Consider the following 27606-nt stretch of genomic DNA (forward strand, 5'->3'; position numbering starts at 1 on the left):
ACAGTGTTAGTAAGCAGCTGTGCAAACCTGACCTTTGGTAGAGAAACCTCAGATGTTTTCAGAAATAGAATTATAATCAAAACATTAAAAATCGCTGGCTGATTAGGGTATCAGAATGCAAGTTGAATATGTCCTCATTTTGAGCATCAACACTGTCTCTTATCACAAAACATCCACGAACCACCATGAAGGGGCCTTTTAATTCCAGCTATTCTCAATGTGTTATTCATGGTAATGATACTAGAGATGTTAGACAGTATTTCTTATATATATCTGATATATTTCTTATATCTCAGACTTCTGAGGTGCGGTTTTTACACACACACGCACGCACACACACAGACACACACTGTTTGGAACGGAACATATGTGTGTCTGTGTGTGTGTGTTGATTTAGACATATTCTCGATTTAGACTTATGTTCTGTAATTTATAATAATGGAGAATAAGCTGCAGATGCTCAGCTTTATTTTTTTTTTTAAAGGAAAAGGGTGCATGTTTTTTAAAAATCTGCTCTTTAGTGCGCATTGTCATTGGTTAAACGTTTCCTGGATTACATCTCATTGGCTGCAGACTGTGTCTGTCGTCTATCTAACGACGCCCCCATTTGCCAGCTACTTCCGCTGCTGTGTCAAGCTGAGGCTACACAGTAAATTCTTGTTCATCTTTCTGGACTTGCAGATACATTCAGCCTGCTCACGCCACTCAGGTACGATGACAGATATTCCGTTGGTCTTTCTATGGTCTTATGTTTTCTTTTCAGTGCCCTAAATTTTGCTTTGGCCTCTCTATTCAAAAAGGTGGCTAACCATGCTAGTTAGCCACCTTATTTTTCTTTAGCCCGCCCGCTAATGGTAAAGCGCTAGCTGTCAAAAAGCTCCGGCCAGCCTCGGCACTGTCAGTTTGTTGTGTGGGAACAATGATTTAAAAACATTGTTCTCATTTAGGAATATTGTATAGTTCGTCACATGTTAAATTTGGCAAGTTAAAGTGTATGCTATTATGTTAGCAAGCATAGAGTTTACAGTAGCATTTATTAGATGGGTTGTCAGAGCTGGGTGTTTTTCAAGTTGTCAGTGAAGGTTTAATTGGTAATTGATTTAGAATATAATTATTATTTGGGTATTTTTAATGTATTGTCAGTGCAAGCAGAACGATTAAGTTCCGTGTGCTGGTAAAAAGCTGCTGGTAAAAAGCTCTTGATGGTTGAGTGTGAGGGAGTCCTTCAGAGGAAAACATCTATTCAGATTAAAACCGTCACATTTTCTTCACCTGCAGCAGTTTATGTAAAGGTGCAGATTAAATTCATTTCCTATCACGTTTCACTGCCTCAGCAAACATTGGTAATGTCTCCCCGCCAGGCTGACTTCTTCCCGATTACATCCGCATCTGACTCGCAAGAGATTAAACAAAGGTTTGTCGTTTAAAGCTGGTGTACTTTAGGTCATTGACACAAGGTTTGCTCTGACACAGTCATCTGTTTGTCTACTCTCCCTGACAGACATATTGCTCAGTGGCATTCATAGTAGTACTACTGCATGTTTCCACTGTCACTAAGGAACTTAATGTAAGGAAGTGATACTGTGTTACTGACGGTCAATCTGCTTAGCATTGTTTGTTCATTTGATATCGATCTTTTGTAGATATGTCAGTAATAACTGTGAGGCAATTCACAAATGTTTTGACTACCACAATTTGATAAAGTTGAACTGAAAACGTTGAACCAAAATAACATCATCTAAGCAGATGATGAACAAAAAGTTCCCCTTTTTCAGAATCAGAATCAGAATACTTTATTGATCCCTGGGGGAAATTATTTTTTGTTACAGTGCTCCATTATAAATCAACATTAAGACAAGACAGACAATACGCTAACTAAGAATAGTACAATATATACATACATACATACATACATCACTCATAAATAAATAGCTGGAAAAGAAACATGTGTAGTTGTAGCAGTAAACAGTGTGTTAAGTGGATGCGTTGTACAGGGAGATGGCCACAGGCAGGAAAGATTTCCTGTGTCGTTCAGTGGTGCTTTTCGGTAATCTCAGTCTCTCACTGAACGAGCTCCTGTGACTGACCAGCATGTCATGTCATGTCTTAAACTTTTTAAGAGTTTGTTAAAAAAAATGAGAGGTTTTGTTTTTGGTGGTGATGGTGTTTTTTTTGTTTTGTTTTTTTGCATGATGGTACAGTGGGGGTGGATCTTTTGGATCCTGTGGATTATGCTTTTTGGACTCCCATAGTTGCTATGTGTTGATCTTGGGGCTTTGGAGGCCCAGCCAACACTTTAGAATATTTTTCATGTACCTTGAACCATTCCTTGACAGGTTTTGTGGTGTTACAGCATGCATTGTCCTGCCTGGAGAGTGAGTGCTGCTCCATGGGGGTCAGTTTAATTATGGGTTTTATTTGTCAAAGTATAAAAGCTGGCATGGAAACTTTCCCAGCAGAACATTGCACTGAAAGGATGCTCTGTGTTATGTACTTCACGTAGTAGCTGTTTTATTGTTGCTAATCATCTTTTGTATGGTTAGGATTAAAGTGAACTTCCCTTTTTAAAAAAATTGTTGCTTTATCCACAGGAGTATGAAGGTAGACACATTTTGTTTTTATCTTTACATGACATACTAGTCTGTCCTCTCTGGAATTGCAGTTGTTGTCATTTAGTTATGGGTTTTCCTCCCTAAGGTACCTTAATTACCCTCACCATGGTGTCTATGGCAATAGATTCCATTTGAAAGGGGAGCTTTACACTGTGCTAGTAAGTAAGTTTACTAGCACAGGTAAGGTAGTTACCTTAGAGTAATGTAGTTCCACTTGAGAGCTAGATGAGCAGTTGTCCTTGTTGAAACAGCAATTGCCTAATTAAAGTGTTCATGGAATAAATGCTTATGAGCGTTCAGTTGTGGAATATCTGTGTTTTGTTTATGTTTTGCTTTTGTATTTTTTTTCTGCCTCACATTAGAAAAAGTTTGTATGAGTACAATTTGTCTTTCAGCAGGATTGCACAAACGATTATTAGCCTGACCTTCATGAAGCTTGATGGAGCGGTGGTACGTGGGCAGAGGAAAGACCCATTGAATTTTGGTGGATCTTTTTAAATGAGCAAAATAGGGCAATGGCTCTGGTGGAGATTAGCCTGCCTAATGCTCTTGTAGTTGAGTTCTGTGGCTAAATTTAAGTGAACAGGAAGAAGATGTTGCAAGCCATGTCCCAAAAGTTGGGTTTCAGCAGTGTTGAAACCTAACTGTTGCAGCAATGGGACGGTCAGCAAATGCAAAATCAGTAGTTGTATTTGGAAAGCAGGGAGGAGTCTTGGTGTAGGTATGTTTTCAGTGTGATTTGTCTGTTAGCAAATACTAGGTTGCTTCTGCTAAGCTAAATTTGAATCAATTTATTTAAGTGGAGCATGGGTGAAGACCCATGAAATCTTTAGTGCAGCTTTGTGTCTCTTTCTTTAAATTTCTAATTAATTGTTAAAAATAGATGATGTTGTTTGTGTATCACATTATATTGTGATATTCTGTCGTTCGTACAGTTGCATCATGTACACGAAACTGCACGATTTCCTCAAAAGTAAATTAAAGATCTTTCAGAAGTTTCTCTGAAGCAAAAAAAGACTGGTATATTTTTCCTTTGGTAATTTATAACTGTAGGTGCCCTATAAAATGCAATTAAAGTATATTCTGGTAATGTGAAATTGACTGGTTGTCTCTAAAATCCATTGGAAATGTGGCTCCACATACCTTTTTACCTAAATGCCAGAACGCAGAGAAAGTTTAAACCCAGTCACCTGAACCTGTCAAATAACAACTCAAGTGCAAACAATGCTGATCACAAAACATGCTTTTGTGCACATGTTTTATCTAAACTCAGGAGTGCCATTGTTTGTGTTAATGGGTGGACAATTCAAGGGAGTTTCCAGGCAAGATGCTGAGCAGGCTTTGTTTCTGCATACACTGTGAAGGTAAAACTCCTCCTAGCAGGTTCTTCTTCCTAGCAGGTATCACTGGTATGCGCTGACTCACACTGTTCAGTAGTGTTGTGTGTGTGTGTGTGTGTGTGTGTGTGAGAGAGAGTGTGTGAAACTATACGTTCAAGCATCCTGCCCAGAATGAGACAGTATCTTATGCCCAGTGGGGTTTACTTGACTTCAAGCAGGAGTAGAATAAAGAGAACAAGCTCCTCCCTTATATTTGAAAGACAAACAGACAGGATAGACTAGCGCACATGATTACACATATGATTGAGCTTAGATCTCAAGTGCAACAAATTCAATGAAACATTTGTTTGGAGCTACCTTTAGTCTTTAGAAACTTACCTCATCAGTGTTAGGGGTGTTACCAAAAAAAAAAAAAGAGTGGGGCAAGAAATTAAATAAAATAATAAATTGCATATTATTCATTACTTCTCTTAAAAATAATGCAGTGTTACTTTCTCTGATGGGTCATTAAGTAATTTGTTCCATTACTTCCAAGTAACAGCGTAACATGACATTAAATTCGTTGTCACATAAACTCATACACATAGAGCATCAAATTACATCTCTGTATCTCTGTTATATGTATGCTAATTTCTTTACATTTGCAAATGTACTCCACAGTTTTTGTGTACTTGTTTGAGACATTTTTTTCACCCCCTACTTCCTCACTTCTAAGGCTGAATGACTTATGCAATCTAGAGGTTACATGAGTCCTCAGTGTATTTCAGAAGTTTCACTGGGAGCTTTTGTTATTATACGGCAAGATTTTTCACTCTATCATTTAAATAATCTGTAAACATGTTTTACATTACAGTAAAGAGGAAGAAATGCAAAAGGATCAAAAAAGATCTGACCAACATGGAAAAAAGATTTGTACTTGATTCTCATAGGAGAGTTTACTTTTCGTCACACATTTGAGTTATTATTGCATCAGATGTAAAAGTGTACATTTGAGGCTGTTTGGGTGTGGTTTATTGCAATTTCCTCTCTTTAAATGGATTAATGGTTTTAATGTTAGCACTTAGTTTTTCTAAAGTGCTCCAGTCAGTGGATGTACTCCGTAAGGTTAGTCTTGTGATTGAAGTAGACTGAATTTGATTTCATAGTTTCAGTATACTATAATAAAAAGTAATTTGTGAATGATTGTCAGTTAGACCGTCTGTTGGTCTTGTGCTCTACTTCCATTCGCCAGCTCTTTGGAGCTTGGAACGTAAGTTTGGATAACATCATAGAAAGCTCACGGCTCTCCAAGGGGAGATTGAGAGACCAGTGTTGGACTGTTAGAACAGCTTTGAAATTTATGAGTTGTTCGCACTAAAGTAAAAACTATCATCACTTCATGCGGAGACCCCTTCGACGCCAGCTGCGGCCTCAAGGCTGGAGCTGAACAAAACACCCTCATAACGACTGTGTTTAGACTGTTCCCCCCATTCCATGCAAGGCCACCTGGGTTGGCTGGAAGACTGTTTACTTAGCCTGGCGGGGCGAAGGACACTGTCTCAGCTGAACTCTGGACACACACATACACTGACTCCCCCCCTCCCTTTCCAAACGCCTTCGATGCTTGTGCCCTACCGGGGAAGATGGCAGTCAACTGGACCAGCGCAGACATGCTGCAGGACCGGATGCGCTGTCTACACCGGCTCTCTCTTACCCTTTACCTGCCCCTGTTGCTTGTCTTGTGTTTCTATGGTGTATTGACAGTCATGTGCTTTTTGTGCTGAGGTGTTTTTTCTATTATCAAACTGTTCTCCCACTAGGAGCTCAGTCTGAGTAGAGTTTTGTTTTTTTTCCCCCTCCTCCTCTTACCTCATGTTATGTATTTTTTTTTTTTCCCCTCCTCCTCTTACCTCATGTTATGTATATTTTTTTCCCCTCCTCCTCTTACCTCATGTTATGTATTTTTATTTATTTATTTTTTAAAGTTGGTCAGAAGGTTCCTTTGTAAGTACAGCATGCGCCATTAGCGTGCTGCCTGCTGTAACCCTAATTTCCTTCGGGATTAATAAAGTATTCTGATTCTGATTGTGATGAAAACAGGAAGCACGGAACACAAAATAAACTAATTTTGGTCATTTCACCCAGTTAGACTCTTGCTCAAATAACTTTTGCTCTACGTCAGTCTAGTACTGGCTTACAGTACAAACATTTGTGTTTTGTAAGATGCTTGGGCTTAAGACAATCACGTAACAGCCTTTCCTGTATACAGACATGTTTCTGAAAAGATAAGAAACTAAAACATCATGAACCATTATAAACTACTGATTCAAACTTGGGGTGTAAGAGGTTTGAATCCCTGATGAGATGGCTTTTCATTGTTAACCAATATGGACCTTAGAAAAAAATAGCGACCACGCACATAATGGTGAGTTTGGATAAATGAAATCTTAAACTCACCATTAACCAAATACTTCGTTGTTCTGTGTTATGTCTACACATAGCAGAAGACTTCACAATGTATATGTTATGAATTGTAACTTTAAGTGCTTTGTTACCAGCAGCTTGTTGCAAAAACACATAATTTGCTCTCATTTCTTTAGTTGAATGTGCAAAAAATTTCAAAGATGACAGTTTGACAGATGTCGGTGCAAAAATATAATTTTACAAGTTAATTCTCAAAGAGCTATTGGCTGAAAACTTGGCATATCTCTGCTTGGTGTGCAGAGACCTGATACAGGACCTGGGAAATGCATCTGGCCTTTGAGTTGATCCACCCATTGTTTGCCAAATGAGATCTTTGAATGTTTTTCAAGAAGCCTAAAGAACTGTTCCTGGAGACTACTGACAGAAATTACAAGAAGGCTTCAGTGCGAGAGTTTAGGCTGTGTTGAATGATAAATTTTGTTAGAATAGTGCAAACACTTTTTTTGTTGCCTTACACTGTATGTTCATGTGTATTTGCGCCTGTTTCAATAAATCATTGTACCCGTTTTCTAGCAGAATATAAATTCAATATGACCCAAAATGGGTGACTGAGACTATAAGCTTAATGGCAAAATGTTTAGATGCAAAAAAAGAAACATTTTCCAGTAGATTTCTATAGGACTTGATGTGTCCTACGTCCAGCACAAAACCATGAAGAGAAAGTTAAGAATGAGCAGGCAGAGTGGTTGGGGTCACCACGTTCAACAAGACCAAGCTAGGTTCATTCCTCCTGAGTAACTTGCTGTTTTTCAGTAGTGCACTACTTTCTGAGTGCTTTCTGAGTTCAGTTCCTTGGGTTGCTGCTTTGGCTTTAGTTTACTTGCAGCTACATCTACAGAGCACAAATGCCTATTAACACTCAGATCTCCATAGCGATTCTGTCCACCCCCCTTCTTTTTTTTTTTTTTTTATCCCCCCCCCCTTCCCTTTCTGCACTCATTAGTGCACAGACAGCACACACAGCAAAATGCTGCTCTCTGTTGAACTCCCTCTAACACAGTGGCCTGTCTGTGATTCTTGTTCCCACTGTTGTCTCTCAGGCCACATTCACATCCTTCCTACTTCTCTCAGAATGGTAGATGAGACCCATTTCCTTCATCTTAACCTTGAGCCTTTGCTAGGAAAACTTAATCACATGACATAAATAGCAGTGTGGCATCTGAGTATTTAGATGTCTATATAAAGTGTATCAGATGAATGACAGTGAATTGCAGGGGTTATCCGTGTGTCCTTATAATATGCATTTGGCATTATTTGACCGAAAAGTTCCGGGAACTATCAAAGTGACATGAAATGACATCAGCACAGAGTATAATTTTGTCCTGAACCGCAGGTTCATAGAAATAAGCCTCTGTGTCACAGAGACTAGTAACAACAAAAAGTCCAGGACTGATCATTCTTATATGTGAGGAACTAATATTAACAACAATAGCTAACATTTAGTTCACACAGTCCTGCATTAGATAGCCCTTCTGGCTGTGGTAGAACAGGTCTCTTAACAGTGGGCCACATTTGGGTTATAGAACAGTTGCCAGTCCTGTCTCTATATATGCACAAACAGAACCAAAGCACAGATGCTTTCTTAGTTTCAGTGTGGACTTGCTGTCCTTGTGGGCTATCCTAACACCATAAATCACTATGAGGAAAAATTGGGGTGAGGGGTGGGGGCTCCTGTTTCATCACATTGAAGTATTAAACAGTTATTCTACACTTTAACCTGGCCAGTGAGAATGTTAACCATATAACTATTAGCAGATATCCGATGGACAGAAATCTAGTCCCAGGGAAACAGAAGTTACTGTACTTAAAGTGCTGGTCCCAAGTCTGGATAAATGGCAGAGTAACCTTAGGAAGGGCAATTTGTACCAAATCAAACATGCGGTTCCATGTGCTGTGGCAACCCATTTGGAAGTAAGGGAACAGTGTAAAGTACCTCTATCTGCAAATAATAAAATGATAACGTTAATGTGGGAGCTAGGCAACAAATATTTTCAGGCCTACCTTTATAGATATTTGTATCTGAAAACCGTTCGTTTTTCTTAAAGTCCCAGATTCAGCAACTAGACAAATGGTGGAAGCTTACCTTACCAATTCTATTTAATCAGCAAAGAAAGTATTGTGCCATATAGGGCTGGGCCATATTATACCGTTCACGGTAATACCGGTATAATGTTAGGCAACGATAGGAAAATGAAATATCGCGATAGAATGGGAGTAAAATGCGCATGCGCAGTGCCTTTGTTTTCATACGCACATGGCCGATTGTTGAGGAACCAGAATTGGTTTGTAAAAATGGTGCAACTTCCGTGATGTGGAACTGGTTTGGTGTTTGTCTGTCAGATACACAACAAAGCACATTTTTTTGCAGAACATGCAAGCGGTCGTTGTTATTGTCGTATTTGTCGGACTAAGATGCTCTTAAATCTGGGAGTAATCTGGGTCCTAAACTCCGAATATTTGACTTCAGGTCAAACAACACTGCAGCATCACTGAGAGTTGAAAACTGTCTAAATTCTTTCATCTTTAATAAAACGATCAGCATTGCTGCTTTACCAGGTGTAACTATGAAGTTTAACTTCCAGGCATCCATGAAAACAAAAGTTATTACATTTAACGGAGTTAGAAGTTAGCAGGAAGCTAGCGGAAGTTAGCTCGCTAGTTTCGCTAGTTACCTAAGCATGATATAGCATGTTCTGACTGAGAGATTTCTGAAAAAATTCAAACGTACAGCTCTGCTATCACTTCCAACATAAATGAAGACAGGAAACTAAACAGCAGTGACGTTTGTAGGGTTACTGAAGTTGGGCTAGCTGGTATATTATGATGTGCTACGTGATCGCTAGCGACACAGCTATGTTAGCATAACATAAACAGTGAAGCTGGAGGACGAACACTAACACTTTTCCACTTATAAAAGTTAACGTGAAGGTTCCTCATGGTTAGAGACAAATGCAATCGCATGGCAGGATGCTGTAAACGGACCAAACTTCAGTCAGGAGAACAACTGAGATAATCCATCCACAATACGAGGTCAGTCATTAATATACTGCAACAACATGGGAATAGAGCAGCTGCCAGAGAATTCAACATTAAGGAATCAATGGTACAGAAGTGGAGGAAGCAAGAAGAATGAGTTTAATAAAGTTTGATTTATCTGACTGCTTTGTTTCGCTTAATGTGCCTTATAATCCCGTGCACCTTATGGTCCGAAAAATACGTACTGCACACTGCAGTTTAATGTTGCAAAGCACCTCTTTTTAACTTCAGTGGATATTATACATGGTTATGCTCAGGATATGTCAGCCCATTTCTACTGGAAATGCCTTTTGGTTAAACTTTCAGCAAGGAATTTGCATTTGCACTGTTACATTTTTATAAAGCTTTAATGTACATAAAAACCAGCTTCTTGTTTAAGTGAAAATAAATGGAAGGTTGTCTTTTTGCGCTAGTAATGTTGTGGAGTTGTATTTTGTCTCGCATCAATTATATCGTCAGTTATATCGTTATCGCAAATTTTCAAATATATATCGTGATAAATATTTTTGGCCATATCGCCCTGCTCTAGTGCCATATCACCAGAAGTACAGCACTACCTCAGGTGCAACCTTTCTCTAACGTTAGCCTTTTTTGGTTTCTGCCATCAGTGGCATGTTTGTATGTGAAACTGACTTGGTATGTGGTATGTGTTTCAGTCTGTAGAGGTGTGTCCCCTGTTGAGGTAGGTGTGTGTAAAGAGAAATATAGAGGTGTGTGTATGCTGTATCAGTATGTTGCATGGCAACCTTGTCCTTTACTTTCTTTCACCTTGGCTCTACCTCTGCCAGTCTCTTGACTCTCTCTCTATGCGCCTTTTGGCTTTGGATGTTTTTGTCTGCGGTGGACAGCAGAGACAGACATTACTTGGCTTATGAATGGAATTTTGGCATCAGTAGGTTTGCATTTCAAATGATTGTACAACATTTGGTGACAATTTTTACAATCTGTAATTAATGAAGGACTCGGAGTGCGATTTGACACAATCACTTGTCTTGTAACAATTGCTTTAGTTTAAGTAGTGTCTCATGTTTTATCAAAATTAGAAAATCTAGGGATAAACTGTGCACGTACCCTGTGTAATATTTTAAAATGTCTGTCTTTGTCTTCAAAAGAGAAGATATTATTGGTCCTGTCACTATGTATTTATAAATCATTTTATCCAAAAAAAATGGATTAGTTCATGATATAAAGTTTTATTTTAGGTTTAGCTCAAGCTTTGATATGGGTACTGCTATATCTAATTTTGCAGGTAATTAACTAACTTTATTTAATTATTGATTTAGAAAGTTTCATAACAGTTTTATTTTACTTTCTCCTGATATTTCTGGAAAAATGGACACCGACAGTGAACTAAATCAGAAAGCTTAGTCTGTGGGTCTGTATTTGAAATGAGTTACATGAATGAGGAATGGGGTAAAGTTATCTCTGTTCCAAAGCTTTATCTCTCTGTTCTGTGTATATTTTTTTTTCATCTGCTGACCTTTTTTGTGGCTACATTTGGTGAGCTATTATCAAAGTACGGAGGAGAGTGGTTGTGGTGCTCATATGGTGCCATGTCTGTCATGGTTATGTAATGGCTCACAAGGCGTGTGAGACAGCGAGTGATATGATCTGAGAGCTTGCTGCAGCCAATCGGATACCTCTCTTTTTCTCTCGCTGTCTGTGGGTGTGTGTTAGAATCTGTTTAATTTATCTGCACAATTCTGGAATGAAAAGTAAGTTCTTTTAAAAATGCAAGACTATCAAAAAGCAAAACAAAACTTCTAAACATGGATTTAAACTGAAATTCAAGTTTTAGTGTGTGCAGATAAAAACGGTGGCTTGTCAGTGATTATGAAGAATTTATTTTCACTTTCATCTATTGTTGCTGATGCTGAGAAGGAATCCTGGGGAAATATTTGTTCTACAAAATATAAAAGAATACTAAATTAACAGTGTTGTTAATGGAATACATTAGAGCACATAGAATTAATAGATTAGACAGTCTTTAATTTCCAAGTATTGCACTCAGTTTACTACTTTTCAAATACACAAACCTAAACACATGTGCCTCTGAAACTGTGCTTCAGAACAGCTTTAAGAAGTAGTGTTAGTTGGACATCTTACAAAGACCAGCTACAGCCTGAGTGCAGTAGTCATACTTTGTCTCAAGTGCTGCATCTCTATCAAAAGAAATTTTCTTATGATCTGAATAGGTTTAACCAACCTTATAAAATGGGTCTGCTTTTTAATGGGTTGTGAACAAAGAGCAGTTTGAGAAATGAGCTTAGAGTTCGAGTCAGTGTTGTCTTGACTTTTCTGAGTGAGAACTAGGTCAGCTTATTTCATCAAGTCAATAATGCAGTTCTATTATTGATGATAGTTTCCATCACTAAAGCACACACTCGTCATCTTCCTGTTTTCTCTGTGTGCCTTAGTGGAGCTAGGAAAATGTGATGGATATCCATTTCTGATATTGCCTTATTTTAGAAAGCTTCACTGAAGGATATTGATTCTGGTGACAGAGATTGTAGCACTGTTGAATTACAAACTGTGAAGTGGCCTGTCTATTGTACAAAACATTTAATGTCATACGCAAATTTTATTTTCAGTCATATTTGCTTTGTGCATGGATGTTAAGGTTGGGAAAACGTGTTTTGTCTGTCATTCTGTTGCTGTATACTATAGCTGTATATAAGGTTCAGTGGTCAGGTATTTGGGGGGAATTCATTTGGTGATGTGAAGACAATGTGCGACATGCCTTTTAACTGACAGCTTTGTTCAGAATCTGCTGTAACATTATGTTCACATAGCTTCCACAGACCACTGACTATGAATGCACTGAAATATGAATAAGGATTATCATACCACGACTCAATCTTTAAGAAGTGAGTTAGAGAAGGTGGTGTTTTCTTCAATCATATTTTCAACACAAACCCTGGTAGACAAGTGCATTAGTCAGATTTCCTCCGGTTGGGATTCCAAAATGTCCTGCAGAACCATTTAAAGGTTTGGGAGTTCCCTAGTTTATGTGATTTGTGAGGCCACAGGAAATATCACGTTTGTCCTGTAGATCTCCTGACTGATATGATCAGCTGATACAGTCAACTCCCTTTTATAGTGGAATTTCTTTTTTCTTTGTTTGTTGCTTTTAAAAAATGTTGGTATAAATCCTTTCTAATACTGAATGTAGGAAAATGAGAGAGATTCTATTTATTAATTTAAAAAAAAATCTAGATCTTATTTAAGCCAGCCTTTCACAAGTTAGAAAAATGCTGAGTTGGACACAGAGTTAACTGGTAGAATATTTGAATAATAGTTTATCATCCATTCTGTCCACCTTATCAATTGTGGACGCAGAGGCCAAAGTTCATGTGTGTGCTGAAGGCGTTTCCTTTCTCTGGCAAGGGCAAAACCCATCCACTGTGTAGAAATAGGCCAGGCGAGTGTGTAGAAGGCCAGGCGAGTGGGAACAAGACTGAATTTGGTATTTTTATCTTCTAAATCAGTCAGCTGTATGAGACTGGATATTTCTTTTAGGATTTTCTTTATGCTTCAGGTATGTAAAGATTTTATAATTCTGGAGATGAGGTCTGTCACACTGCATTACTGTATTATTTAGACATTAATCTGTGCTCTCTCTATTACTTGCTATTACTCTCTCTATTACTTGCAGGAGGATCCCAATAAGCAGCAAGTGGGTAGAAGGGAATTTAGGTTTACTGTTTAATATACAATTATATTAATGTAATTAATATTCATATTTTTGTGTTTAGAGATGCTTTTTTTTTCTTAAGTGTAACCTGTAGGTATCAACTTTTTTTTTTGCATATCCCAAAATAGGTTCATCTGAAACAATTTTATTATTATGCTTCACAAAGGCTGCTGTAAACACAGTGGATAACATTTGGTAATTTGGTTTGGCTCCTGATGGAAATACTGCTGTTAAAATAAATCAGAAAATTGTAAATGCAAATGGAACTTTGCTAATTTTAAAAGCTGTTAAACGGTGGAACACTGATTAAAAACTTGATCAGTGGAGTTATGACCATAAGAATGAGTTTTCCATTAGATCAGGGGTCCCCAACTCCAGGCCTCGAGGGCCGGTGTCCTGCAGGTTTTAGATGGGTCCTTGATCCAACACAGCTGATTCAAATGGCTAAATTACCTCCTCAACATATCTTGAAGTTCTCCAGAGGCTTGGTAATGAGCTAATCATTTGATTCAGGTGTGTAGATCTAAAACCTGCAGGACACCGGCCCTCGAGGCCTGGAGTTGGGGACCCCTGCATTAGATGGATGGGGCCATGCCTTCATTAGTCAAAAATTTCTTCTAGCATGGGACTGTTTGTCCTACAATAGGCATCTACAAAAGTTCTTTTTCTGTGGCAGTAGTAGATAAAAGTGTCAATGTAATTTATTGGAAAATGGATTAAATAAAAATAAAAACAAAAAACGCACAGAATACAGTGGAATGAGATGTGTATGTCTTACACAAATTCACCTTTGCCTGTTCCCCTTCCCTCAGGATGTGTGTCTTGCACACATCCTGAGCATTTCGTTGCCTTGTAAATATTAAGATTGCATATAATTTTAGTAATAGTTGTAAGTAAATATTGCATATATGTGTAACCCTGCCAATGGAGGGTGCCATCTAGATTTGACATGTGGGGTGTGTCATAATAAAATGATGTATGCTATCTTATATTACTGGTAAGAACAGGCACATGGTAGTAGTGGTTGTAAAACTAAGCTTTTTTTTTTTTTTTTTTTTAAACAGTGTCCAGATGAAAATATTCTGTGTAATGGTAACAAAAATCTTTTTACATATTGTGTGAGGTTTTTACATGTTAAATGGTTTTTAAATATGGTCGGCACAGTGAACAAATTCCTTTTTAAGTGCAGCTCGGGTTTTTGCTAATTAATTGACACTAGGGCTGCACGATTTTGCATAAAATGAGAATCACGATTTTTTTTTTTTTTTTTTTTTTGGCTTAGAATTGAGATCAGGATTCTCTCACGATTTTCTTTTCCAGTATAAATATTTATTGCACTTATTAACTGCACATCAACTTCGTAACAGTTGAAACTGAACATAAAAACAATAAATAAACATAAAAACAACAAATGTCTCACGTTTTGTGGTTGCCACAAAATGTTGTACTGCTTGAAATTCCGTCTCCACCGTTGCTCGACGCTGCGTGTATAGAACAGGTAGTGCAACAATAGAAAAATAGTTGCGGGACGGCACTGTGTAGTGTTTGTCTAGGGTGTTGATCATTTTCCTAAATCCCTTGTTTTGCACAGTGTTGATGCGAGCCATATCTTTGGTCAGGTGATAAGTGATAGCCTCCGTAATTTCTTTGTGCCTGCGGGAGTTCGACGGGTATAGGGAAGGGCTGTATAAGGTTCCCGTTATTGATGTTTGGGTGGTTGACTGGGACGGATTTTCTCCTGTCACTTTGTCGTCATCCCTGACGTGTTCGCCGTTGTTTTTTTTCCCTGCTAATTTTAGCATCACGCGGCACAGCTTCTGTATCACGTGGTATAAGGCTCCGCCCTTGTCATTTGTTGAGCAGGAAGAGTGAGCGCTTGTTTTCATGCAGATTACGTCCCGGATCAAAATGCGGTACAATCGTCGTCGTCTTTTTTTTTTTTTTTTTTTTTAATCGTTGTCATTTGGAAATGTGATCGCACATAAGTATGAATCGAGATCGCGATTTTCTAACAATTAATCGTGCAGCCCTAATTGACACACTCATTGACCCGTTGGCATTACTTTTTTGTTCTGTGTGATGAATAAACTGGAGTTTCAGTTTATTATGAATTGTATTTCTTGAAGGTTAAGTTACTAATTAAACAACTCCTTTTACTTCCTTGAAAATTGAAGTCCATGTTAAAATGTGTTTTGAAACTCTCAAAACTCTGGGCTGGTAATTTTGACCTGGGGAGTTACAAGTTATTCTGGGTCTTGCTTTTAAACTGGGTGAAGCTAATGTACCAAGCAGAGGGTAACAAAGACCCAGAATGCCTGTGACAGTGGTGTCCCAATTGTGTAACTACTGAACTAGAAACATCTCTGTTTTCACGCAACAAGCCATGATAGACAAAATTGTGACTGTGACAGAACAAGCAGACTTTGAGCGGATGGAACAGATGGTTAGATCTACTGTAAAGAGCATCAAGATGGTCCACTTAATGCAATCTTCTCTGCATGTTGTTTTTATTTTTGAAGGTTATCATTCCAGAAATGGAAGAAAATGTGTTAAAAGTTTGATTATTCTTAGTACATTAGTACTCAGAGCATGAAGGATGCAATGACATTGTGTGCAGCTTTCTGTAGCTCACAAAGGTCTCTGATTTGCCATTGAATTGTTGCTCTAGGGCTTGTGTGAATGTGTTTGAAGAAAAATCATATGATGGTTTATATTCTCCCAAATTGTTTCAACTCCAAAGAAAGTAGAAATCCCTTGGAGGGAGTGGAGGGTACGGCAATTTCAGTTATAAATTACCTTAAATTGCAGGATTATTGCAACCTAAGAACATTATGATCCCAGCAGTATGTTTACACCCTTAAGGCCTTTATACATAAAATTTGTATAAAATTTGTGCAAGTAATTTGGTTTCAAAAATTTTTCGACTTTGTTTTGGGGGGTTTTGTGCAAGTTGGTTATTGTATAAAGGCATTTACAATTAATTAAATGAGAATAAAGGATTATACCCATTTTAAGAAAAAACAAACAAAAAATAACACATTTTTGGAGGTTTGAACTTTAATGTGTTGACTTTATTTTTCCACTTTTGACTTAAAAAAAGTGGAGGGAACAAACATGGCAAGTAAACACTAGTTATAACCTTTTAATATTGATTGTTAGTAATATATTTGTTTCTTCGTTTTTTTCTTTCTACAGATTATTCATTTGCCTTGGTCAAAAGAGCCACATAAATTGAAGACTGGAAGTGCATCCGTTGTTTGTCTGCTAACTAAGCAGCTGATTTGCTCAAATTGACATCTGCTGGTGTCATTCCTCTGAGGACAGACCATCTGCTGAAAATCTGTGTGAAGCTGTATTTGGGACATTGTCTCGATATCAGACAAACATTGCTCTGTTGTTGTGGTGACACTCAAGCGAGACCTAGATTGACAGGTCTCCCTCCAGAGTAACTTTTCAGAGCAGCCACCAAAAGGAACATGTGCTAGAAGTTCAACATCTGTCCTAAACAACTGGTCAGCTTTGACTCTAGAAGATGAGCAATGACGATGAGTTCTTCGATGCCGTCACAGGTGGGTGCTTAATGTACATACTTATTGATGTGTTTCCCTCTAGTTTATCTTTTATTAAGAAAGGGGAAACATGCATGCTTCCTGTATTTCAGGACTGTATTGTGATTTTGTAGTTCTCACTTCTCCTTTGGTAGTTTAAAAACTTAAAAAGGGTTTTTAGAGGAAGAGAAATATTTTGTTTAGCGTTTTGGTATTTATTAGACCTGATGTGTATATATGTAATCGTTATTTTTCTTAGGTCTTAGTCTTTCTCTGGAAATTGCTACATGGTTTTTCTGCAAGAGGCTGCCACTCCTAATTAGATGGTCTGTTTTTGTTGTCGAAGCACAATGCTGTCCAGTGGAACTTAACCTGCCTTCGTCTGATGATTAGTTGAATAATTCAGAGGTTGGCTGTCTTACGACTATGATTAGTGATATCAACAACAACCTGGAGGGTGTGTGGTTCATACTTGTGTGCCTGTATTATATTCACAAAGAAATTTCATCTGGTAGAAACTGCCAAAGTTTGTGTCAGTGGGATAGTAGTGACTACCCCAAATCAGCATATTTGAGGAAGCCAGCTAGACTTCACTCTTTTTAAAAGTATTTTCACATTTCTTTTTTTGGTGAGCAGCAGTTAATAGTCCTTGAAGTCAGCACTCTCAGGATTTCGTGCAGCCTAATGTTACAGTCCAGGTGAAGGTCTGATATCAAGCAGTACCCATTTACAATTACAAAGTACAGCCATGGTGACTCGCCTGGGGTTTGTGAGCAAGCATTCTTGGAAGCAGATACCTGGAAACTCAGGAGAGATGAACTTTGAACTGTTTACTCTAGGCAGATCTACCTCAAGTTTAGAAGACATCAAAACAATATAAAATCTCATGATTAATGAAGTCAGCATGTGTAGGTTCAGCATTGAATGCTGAAATATGATTATAATATTAACTCTGAGAAATAAAGGCATGCAAACACTTTATTGTTGTAGATAAATTAGCAGTGCAGCCACTTATTTAACAGCTCGTTCTGTGCAAGGATAATAAGAGGGCAGGCAGGGTGGTGTTCTCTGTTAATAAATATTAGAATCACTGTTTTGTTGTTTGATTACCCCATGTTGACGTAGAGCCATTGCTATATGGCTGTCGTCACTTTAGCAAGTCATTTCCATTCAGGTATAAATAAAAGGGCTATGTGTGTGCCTGCACCTGTCTTTGTGCCATTGTTATGATCATCTTAGTAATTTGAGACAGATGCAGAACAGGGGTGATCTATTATTTATGTGGTAGCATCAGGTATCATCTGGCTTGGCTTTAGCATCTTTTTCTCTTCTTAATTTACCCTCAAATATTTTGTTGTAACTATTTATTTTAAAAATATTACTAATGTGCTTGATGATTTGCCCGGGGCACACCTTCATAACACCTACAGAAGCTTGAAAGACATTGTTGAAGTGCAGCTTATATAATACATGAAAAGAGATTATCAAATATTTAAAGTTCCACAACCCTGGCTATGGGTCAACACTAATGTGTGACAAATAATTTTGTGTTGCACATCCTGCATTTAATGAGTCAGTTTCATACTGTGCAATACATTTTGTTTCTCAGGAAGTGGAACTTGCGACGTCTCAGTATCCATCCATTCGCTTCCGCTTATCCTTTTCAGGGTCGCGGGGGGCGCTGGAGCCTATCCCAGCTGTCATAGGGCGAGAGGCGGGGTACACCCTGGGCAGGTCGCCAGTCTGTCGCAGGGTGTCTCAGTACTAAAATAAAATATTTTGTTGTGACTTATGTGACGATACGAACAATGCACCTTTGTACCTGACACCTGATTAGGCGTGTTTTCTGAGTAATGATAGTCATTAGTGTTTTTAAGCTTTTGTTAATGCACCACCTTTAATTGCCCACAACTCCATCCTACAGTACTACGTTGCAGATTATTCCAGCCCATTCTCATTCCCACGCCATGAACATCTGCCTTTTTGTTAAATCCACTGACGAGATGCAAGATATTCACAATCTGTCCTTTTTTTGAGATTATGATGGCGAATATGACTCCTTATAATATGCTCTCCTCCATGTTGAGCAATGATGCCGAAAGGTATTTGTGTTAAATGTGGCCCTATGTTGTCGTGGCCAGGCTTCCTTATGTGAAAGGTTTGAATTGAGACGTAGATTGTTATTACCTCATAAACAAGTTTACTGTTGTTGTCCCAGGTTTCTTAGTTTACAACAAGTGTAAAGAAGATGACATGGTGTGGATATCTATGACGTCGGTTTTCTTTGAATGCCACATTTCTTTTTCTTCCGCAGGCCTGGAATCGGACGAGTCGTGCGAGGGGCTGTCGGAGGCCAGTTTCAAAGATGCACAAGGGATTGACAGCAGCAGCCAGAGGAACAATGGATCAGTCCCACAAGAAAATGGCATCAAGAAACACAGGTACTCCTGCATTCCTCACCCACATTCCATCTGCTGTGTGTGTACTTGTTTGTGGATAAGTACTCTCTTGGTCAAAAACAATTGAGTTAAGTGGAACATTTTTGGGCAGGGTCACAATTTGTAATGGCTCAGTTTCATACAAAACGCATACACAGAAAGGCACACAATGGGTGCAGCAGTTTAAAGGTGACGTATTTTTAAACTTAAAAATAATGAGGGGGGGGAAGGGGGGGGGGGGAAGATTTGTTGTTGTTCACAGTGGGGGGCTGACTTGGGTGACCTATATGTGAAGGTGTGGTGTGTTTACTTGAGTTAATTTCCTTTTATAAATTTTAAGATGTCAGTGGAAAATTACCAAGTAGGAATTTTAGGATAGTTAGGTGACTGGGTTTAGTTCCTGTGAACAGAGGTGAGATGAATTGGCTTTGCACTTGTTCTTATCTTCGTGCAGAATTTCTTTATCTTCTGCCCTGATAACAAACCTGAACGCACTATCTCTTATCTGCAACCTTGGATATTTCTTTTCTTCTCCATTTCAGGACATCTCTCCCTGCACCCATGTTTTCCAGAAACAATATCAGTGTGTGGAGTATCCTGAAAAAATGTATTGGACTGGTAAGGGAAAGCTGGTTATCAGATTTAAGAGCTTCTCTTCTGTACATGAAAGGCTTTCATAGAGAGGTTTTCATAGTCATATTGGGCAGTATTTACAGTTTTTAATTTGCACACAGATAAACTGAAACAAGAAAAATGTATTACATAAAATTACTTGTTAAAACCACAATTTGAAAAACGTTTTAGAGTTCAATAGTATAAAGGGTAATATGTTAGGTAGCTTTTTTCCCCATTATAATTTACTGTAATTTCTTTCCATTTTTTCCCCCTTTATATGCACTACTGTGTTTAGTCATGTTGTATTTTAGGAGTTATTCTAGTTAACCTGTGGTTTAACTAGTGTTTAGTGCTTTGGCTGCTGACACAATTACAGTTTTTGTGATATAATAGAGTATATTCAGCTTTTATCTTAATGTTAAACAGGAACTGTCCAAGATCACGATGCCCATTGCCTTCAACGAGCCGCTGAGCTTCCTGCAGAGAATCACGGAATATATGGAACACACTTACCTCATCAACAGAACCTCCTCAATGTCCGACTCCATAGAGCGCATGCGGGTAGGGAGAGACGTGGACACACACGTCCTGTGTCATCTACCATGTTTCTCTGCTGTCACCCCTGACACTCTTCTCCACCCACTCCACCCTAGCTCCCCACAATGACATTGTCTTTACCTCTCTTGTCCATTGCTTTGAATGGTTGTAGTAGAGCCACCAAAAAAATTATCTAATCGAATATCATAAATGAAATGCAAATAATCTGGACATAGTATGGGGAGAAGGAAAAAACAAAACACTAACAGACATACTCAAGAGATGACTTGGACACATACGCGCATGCTAACTTGGTCTGTAATTGTTTCTGTTTAGGCAGTAGCTGCTTTTGCTGTGTCAGCAGTTGCGTCGCAGTGGGACAGAACTGGAAAGCCCTTTAATCCTTTGCTGGGAGAGACCTATGAACTTATCAGGTACACTTGCTTTTTTTCTCTCTCGTTTTTTGTGAGGTCACTTTGTTTTACCAGTTAGCTTTCAGTCTCTCTTTTCACCCCTGCTTCTTGCAGAGAGGACCAGGATTTCCGAATAGTGTCTGAGCAGGTATCCCATCATCCTCCAGTGAGTGCATTTCATGCAGAGAGCCTGGCTGGGGATTTCGTGTTCCACGGCTCCATCTACCCTAAACTTAAATTCTGGGGCAAGAGTGTTGAGGCAGAGCCTAAAGGGACTATCACACTAGAGCTACTCAAGTTGGTCACTTAAAATCTTTGCGTTTAAATTATTTATTCATTAATTGTATTCTAAAACTGATTTCTCATTGTGTTGACTTTTTTTTCACCTTTCCCTCTTAAAACTTCCTCCTTCATTCTTATTTCCCCTTTTTCTTCCTTTTTTCTCCCCCCTGCAATTTTCATCCAGGCACAGGGAGGCATACACATGGAGCAACCCTAACTGCTGTGTACACAATGTCATACTGGGAAAACTGTGGATAGAACAGTATGGCACAGTAGAAATAGTCAACCACAGGTATTTAAATGATGCTTGCATGATAGAATTTATTATTTTCTTCTTTTTTTTTGGGTTGTATGGAAGCCCCAAACGCAATTTCATTGTTCTTGACAATGACAATAAATAAATAAATACCAAAAAAAAAAATACCGAACTAGATACTAAGAAGTGTTTAACCTGTATTGATCACAATGCTTCCCTATAACTAGAGTGAGGAAATGACTGCAGTCAAGTTCAGATGAAACACTGTAAGGCTAACAAATGTTTACCCACAGTTCTCCATTCCTGCCGTGCACCTTCCTTGTTTCGTCTAATACTAGACACCAGCCTGCTTATGGTCTGTGTGGCTTCACAGGCAAACAACGTCTCCTTCAACATTTATTTTTCTAGGAAAGCAGTGCAAAGCTTTTATTGTCCTTATTGCTAAGCGTGCTGTGTCTTATTCACACAGTTGCACAGATTCATGCTAGTAACTGTGAATCAGCCAGACCTTACTTGCACTGACTAACTGTTGTCAAAACAGCAGGGTTTGAACATGAACCTCTTTTATACAAATAGCCATGCAAAGTGATTTATATGAACGTATAATTGCATGATAAATCCACCACTTTATAATGTCAAATGATGTTGCTTTGTCTGTTTAATTCACTATAATGAGCTCTGCCAGTGAAAAGATGTTAATTGGCTCTTGTCTCATTTTTCCTGCAGCACTGGAGACAAATGTGTGTTGAATTTCAAGCCCTGTGGGATGTTTGGCAAAGAGCTACACAAAGTGGAGGGATACATCCAAGACAAGAGGTTTGTGTTTACTCTAACTGGTTTGTCACCTACATTGTGAATCTTTCTGTCTTCAAACGTTTAAAAAGACATGCTAATGCATTTTCATTATTTTCAATCTCATTTTCCATTGTACTTTTCTTCTCCTATTATTGACCATTTTCTTTTTTACATTCCTTTTTTTTTTTTTTTTGTCTTTTCTAACAATTTCTTCTCTCCACTTGCATCTCCAACTTTTTGTGTCTTGCCCTTTTGCTCCTTTTCCTGCCACATCTTCTTACTGTCGTTTTCATCTTCCGTTTCTATCCAGTAAAAAGAAGCTTGCTGTCATCTATGGGAAATGGACTGAATGCATGTGGAGTGTCGACCCTCAGGCCTATGAAGTACACAAGAAGTCTGAGAAGAAAGGAGACAACAAAAAGCAGAAAAATGTAAGAACCTGTGCAACTAATATTTTACATCTGCAATAAGAAATCATAAAAAAACAACAGTGTAGTGCCAGTCTGTGGGCTTTCTTTCTTTCTTTTAAAAAATAAATAAATTCATCTAAGTCATATTTCCTTTTCTTCTTCTGTCTTGATTTCCTGTTATTGTCCACAGCAATCTGTGTGGTCGTATCTAGGTAAACTAACAAGCTTGTGTAGATCAGTGCAGAGGTTTTTCAGCTCTTCCCCTTTTAGTCTGCTTATTTATTTGTAGTTGTGTGCAAATGCTCCAAACTGCAGGTTTGGAAATAAACAGATACTGACAGAAGCTTTGATCTCGCTGGTAACTGTTTGTGCCTGCAGCGTTCAGTCTCTGCTGATGCTATCAATTGGTCCAGTAGTTACAGTGAGTTGTATCATTCACAGGATGAACTTGAGGGCGCTGAGAACGATGACGCAGATGACATGCCCGAAGTCCAAGAGACTGTGTCTGTTGTACCAGGAAGCACTCTGTTATGGAGGATAGACTCTAGACCAGCACACTCTTCTGTGGTATCAAAAATAAAGTTACACATCCAAATTGGTGGCCCAGAACGCACACACGCAAACACACTCATTCTTGACATCTTTTATTCTTTCTCTGTTTCCCAGATGTACAACTTCACAAACTTTGCGATGTGTCTGAATGAGCTGGAGCCCGGCATGGAGGCCATCCTGCCCCACACAGACTGTCGCTTCAGGCCTGACATCAGAGCAATGGAGAACAGCAACATGGGTAATTAGTTTTTATCTGATCAAATTTGAATGCGTCGCTGGCTGACATTCAATAACTTGTTTGACAGAACTGTTGTTTAAAAAGAAAACTAGTATGCTATGACTATGTGGATGTTTAAGACGACTTTTAGAATGATCACTCTGTGAAAGTAAAACAAAACACAACAACAACAAAAAACAAAACAGAACCAATAAAGAAAAGAAACTACAAATGTTTTACTTCTGCTGCTCAAAGCAAAGGATTGGCAATAAGTCAGTGCTTCCACCTGCTGGATGTTGATGGTATTGTGCAATCCAAAGTGAGTGAGTTCCACAGGTGCCTAAAGAAAAATGGAAACAAATGAAATTAAAGGGGTAAATAAGCACAAGACTTTTTCTTGTTTTATTACAATCTGAAACCTTTCAACTCTTTATTCTTGTGAAGATGAGGCCAGTAAAGAAAAGGAAAGACTGGAGGAGAAACAGAGAGCTGCCAGAAAAGAGAGAGCCAAGAGAGATGAGGAGTGGTCTACTAGGTGAGAAACGCACACTAACACATGCATTCACTTTAATAAATTTTTCTGTGGTAACCTTTACAACAGCTTCAAAATATACCAAAAGTAATGAAGTTTTCATGATGCTGTTAGATGTCCAGTGTACATGAGAATAGCAGGGGGATTGCAGTGGTGCAGAAACTGTTCTGGTTAGTTGTTAAGAGTAGAGCTGAGCCCTAAAGGAGAATCTGTTACCATAATGGTTAATCTACATTCCTACCCTCACCCATGGCCACAACATGGAATGTAGCTTTTACTGCAAGTGTTAAGAAAATATTATTTACATAATGGACATTTTGTGTTCCACTCTCATTCTGTTTAATAAAATCGAAGCTACCAACATCCGCTTACTTTATTACAAAGGCTGGAAACGGATTCAGTGAAGCGAAGTCTGTATATTTAAAGCTCACTAATCATTGATGAGATTTATTTGTTTATACCGTATGAAAACTGAGGTTTGTGAAGAAAGTTTTGAACTGAATAATGGATTAAAAGAGCTGCAGGCTGAAGACGCAGAAAGGAAGGACAGCTGTTAAGATTACAGATTGACAGGGAAATGCAGGTGGAAAATAATACACAGACTTCTTGGAGGTTAATTGTAAAAGTTATATCTAGAAACTGGTAACACACTTAAGACCAAAGCCATAGTAAATCCCTACGGAAGTGTAACCTGTGTTGATTTTTTTTTTTTAGGTGGTTCCAGATGGGCACCAATCCATACACAGGTTCTCAGGATTGGATCTACACTGGTGGATACTTCAACAGGAACTACCAAGACTTGCCTGATATCTACTGAAAACCTACTTGCCTTTCTCCTCCTCCTCCACCATATCTATAACCTCCCGTTACACCCCCCCCCCCCCCCCCCACCCACCCCCGGTCATTAACTGGAGATAAAATGATACAAATCATCATCAAGGCACACCAACTCAGATTGGAAATGCATACAAAGAAGCTGAACGTTGTTGACTGCCGAGTCTTCAGTAAAAGTGATTGTTTTGGGGGTTTTTTTGCGCTGACAAACACACACACACACACACACACACACACACACACACACACACACACACACACACACACACACACACACACACACACACACACACTTAAGAGAAGTTGTTATATTATTTCCAAGTCTTACTCTCCATCATCGACTAACATCTCCTGTTTCCCTGCTGAAGCACACTTTAGAGCACAATGGCCATTTAATTCCAGGTCAATCCCTCTGGCAGAGAGTTGGTAACAACTCAAAAACCTCACAGGTCCGTTCTGAATGTTTAACATCTTTGCTATTGAACTCTGTGCTCCGAGGATCTGCCCGCCAAGACTCTTGATGGCAGCATTTTAAAAACATTCACATGTCACAAATGAATTTTCCCAGTTTAACATGTGACTTTAGAGGATAAGGGTGTTGATCTGCAGCTGCTTGTGAATGAAACTGTTGTTCAGTCGTTTTTGTTTTTGTTTTTTTTTGTTTTTTTTTTCATTCTTTTAACTAGTGAACTTAAGAGGAGTCCAAAAAGACTAGAAGTAAATATTACAGTGATGGTATATGCTCATCTATTGTGTGAACCCGTGTATAAATGCGTACAAGCACCTAAAAGCCATATTAACAGGAGAGGGTGTTTTTTCTGTGCGGATATGAATTAGAAAATATGAGCCTAAAGGAACTGGATTGTTATAAATCTCACTATCGTCATAGAAGAAACTTGTCGGTGTAATCCGAGTATCAAATGCAGCTCTAGATAACTGTGTTCTGTGGCAGGATTGGGTGGATGGATTCATGGACAAAGTGACATAAGCAGACATGAACGGGAAAAACTGGAGAAAAATGGCGACTACAGAAAAGTTAACGGACCGCAGATTAACTTGGCGTCGACTCGTATAATAGGACAACAAAACAAGCAGAAACGATACAGTGATGATTGTAGTCTTTTGTGTCTGTGCAGGCTGCTTCTTACACTTATGTGCCAAGCAGAAACACTATTTCTGAGTGAGGAGGAAAAAAAAAAAAAAGCCGGAACTTCTCTAATGAATGTTGGCACACACAAAAAAAGACTGTAGATGTTTTGGATTGTTGGCAGTGTCCCAACAGGGTCCCAGAAATTGGTAACTCGAGATGAGGTCCACTGTTGTGCAGTTTCCCTTTGATTTGTGTTGAGCTCAACAACAGTGTGACTCTACATTTAACCCATTCATTATTATTTTAATGCATCGTCACTGAGCAGGACTCACATTTCCCTTCAGATTCTAGGATACAGACATGTTGGTAAATGAATACTGGGATGAAATCCATCTTTTTCTTTTTTTTTTTCTTTCTTTTCTTTTCTTTTTTTTTTTTAATTTAAATTTTTGTTGCTATGCTGAGGTTTTATTAAAAGGTTAAAGTTTTTAAACATTGTAATGCTTTCGATTAAAGCACTTAGGCAGAGCTCGAGTCACCCTGCGGTTTTGATAGAGTGAGAAATGTAGAACAAATAGGTTACAGCTCTCACATGTGCGTACTAACTTAACATCGTAACACACGCGCCTAATTTTGTTTGACAGATGCGTTCTGCTGAAGTCGATCCCTGCTCAGTACGTTATGGCACGCATCTAATTTTTAATCACATTTAGTTTTGTTTCTGTATTAAAAATCACATTTTCACATGAATATTTAGCTTGCAGCACCGACCCTATGCAACTTTTGCACGTGTCTGTTATTGTACCACAGCTTAACATTCCCCCCCTCCACCCGCAGCGACACATTGAACGCACGCACACACACACCTTCACTTTTGAGTAGTGAGATGTACCTTTTTATATATTGACTTTGCAGCCTTAGTTTAATACATTCCAGATAATTTGAAACCTATTTGTACTACTTGTCACTACAGGTAGCCGTGTTGTCACATCTTCAATTTGACTTTTATTTGTATTATTTTATTTTATTTTTTTCAAAAATGGATTACCGTGTCATGCTTAGTGCCCGAGCTTGTCTGTTTTCCATTTTTAACTTGTGTGTTATTTATGGTGTTTTATGAATGAGTTTTTTTTTTTTTTCTCTCTTGTAGCAAAATCGTTTCTTAATGTTTTGCTTAGGAAAGAGCAGAGCGCCTAATTGGGGCTTGAAGCAAACATTCACCAGCTGAACACTGAACCTTTGACTGTGGCTGTTACATCTGTCTGATTTACTTGCCAGTACAGTATCTGTAACCTATTCAGGACATGTTGGGTTAAATTCACCAGTACAATCCAGAACTTTTACATTCATTTAAAAACAACCTAAAAACAACTTTTTTTTGTTTTGTGTTATTAAAAAGCTTATTGCACAAACACTACTCCCAGTGCGCCATCACAGAAGGCTAAAGTCAAGCACTCACCAAATTCTGCAGCTGTACATGAATCCAAACAGACACAATGATCTTGGTAATTTTTTACTGTAAACTACTAACTGGCGAAAACTAAACACATGTAACCGTCACGTTCATCAGTGCTCATCAAGCTCTACCAGTTATACAACTAATAAACGTTATTTAACTAATTCTAGGATTTTATGTTGCTTTGATTGTTGGCTCTTTCTATTAAGGAAAATGTTTTCTGTTAAATTTTGTTTCTCTTCGATTGTGTCATGTGGTTGTCGATGTAATATATGTGTAAAAGTGTTGCACAGAAGTAATCGCAAGCAAAATGGCATATTTGTGCAATTGATTTTATTTTTATAGTATTTAAACAGTTTTTGGTGACAACCAGAAGTTTTATTTTGAAGTCGGGAGGGGTCTGTAAGGGGTTGTATCCATACTGTGGACAGCTTGTTAGATTCTATGAATGGGGAAAATGTCTACTAATAAAATCCTAATGTCAGC

At 38.4% G+C, this 27606-nt stretch overlaps 1 protein-coding gene across 3 annotated transcripts; it reads left to right on the forward strand.

Moving 5' to 3' along the window:
- The first annotated feature begins 522 nt into the window (after positions 1 to 522).
- On the forward strand, positions 523 to 27604 carry osbpl2b (oxysterol binding protein-like 2b). 3 transcript variants are annotated; one of them, XM_026153838.2, is made up of 14 exons: positions 523 to 709; positions 16341 to 16714; positions 19008 to 19134; positions 19674 to 19749; positions 20173 to 20307; positions 20620 to 20717; positions 20811 to 20993; positions 21163 to 21270; positions 21961 to 22050; positions 22340 to 22460; positions 22881 to 23006; positions 23106 to 23229; positions 23653 to 23743; positions 24455 to 27604. In XM_026153838.2, exons 2-14 carry the CDS (start codon positions 16678 to 16680, stop codon positions 24555 to 24557), a joined length of 1419 nt encoding a protein of 472 aa, XP_026009623.2. In that variant the 5' UTR covers positions 523 to 709; positions 16341 to 16677; the 3' UTR covers positions 24558 to 27604. The 3 variants fall into 3 exon arrangements, with proteins under 3 accessions (XP_026009623.2, XP_080151555.1, XP_026009625.2); XM_080295429.1 differs by lacking the exon at positions 523 to 709 and adding an exon at positions 10264 to 10343; XM_026153840.2 differs by lacking the exon at positions 523 to 709 and adding an exon at positions 12828 to 12989.
- The last annotated feature ends 2 nt before the right edge of the window (positions 27605 to 27606 follow it).

The sequence above is a fragment of the Astatotilapia calliptera genome, chromosome 20 (genome assembly GCF_964374335.1).
Source record: "Astatotilapia calliptera chromosome 20, fAstCal68.1, whole genome shotgun sequence".
NCBI classification, from domain to species: domain Eukaryota; kingdom Metazoa; phylum Chordata; class Actinopteri; order Cichliformes; family Cichlidae; genus Astatotilapia; species Astatotilapia calliptera.

Coding starts and splice junctions, on each gene's coding strand:
- osbpl2b (XM_026153838.2), top strand. CDS start 16,678: ATGAGCAATGACGATGAGTTCTTCGATGCCGTCACAG. Junction 22,461..22,880: donor ACAACAAAAAGCAGAAAAAT/GTAAGAACCTGT, acceptor TATCATTCACAG/GATGAACTTGAGGGCGCTGA. Junction 23,007..23,105: donor GACCAGCACACTCTTCTGTG/GTATCAAAAATA, acceptor TCTGTTTCCCAG/ATGTACAACTTCACAAACTT.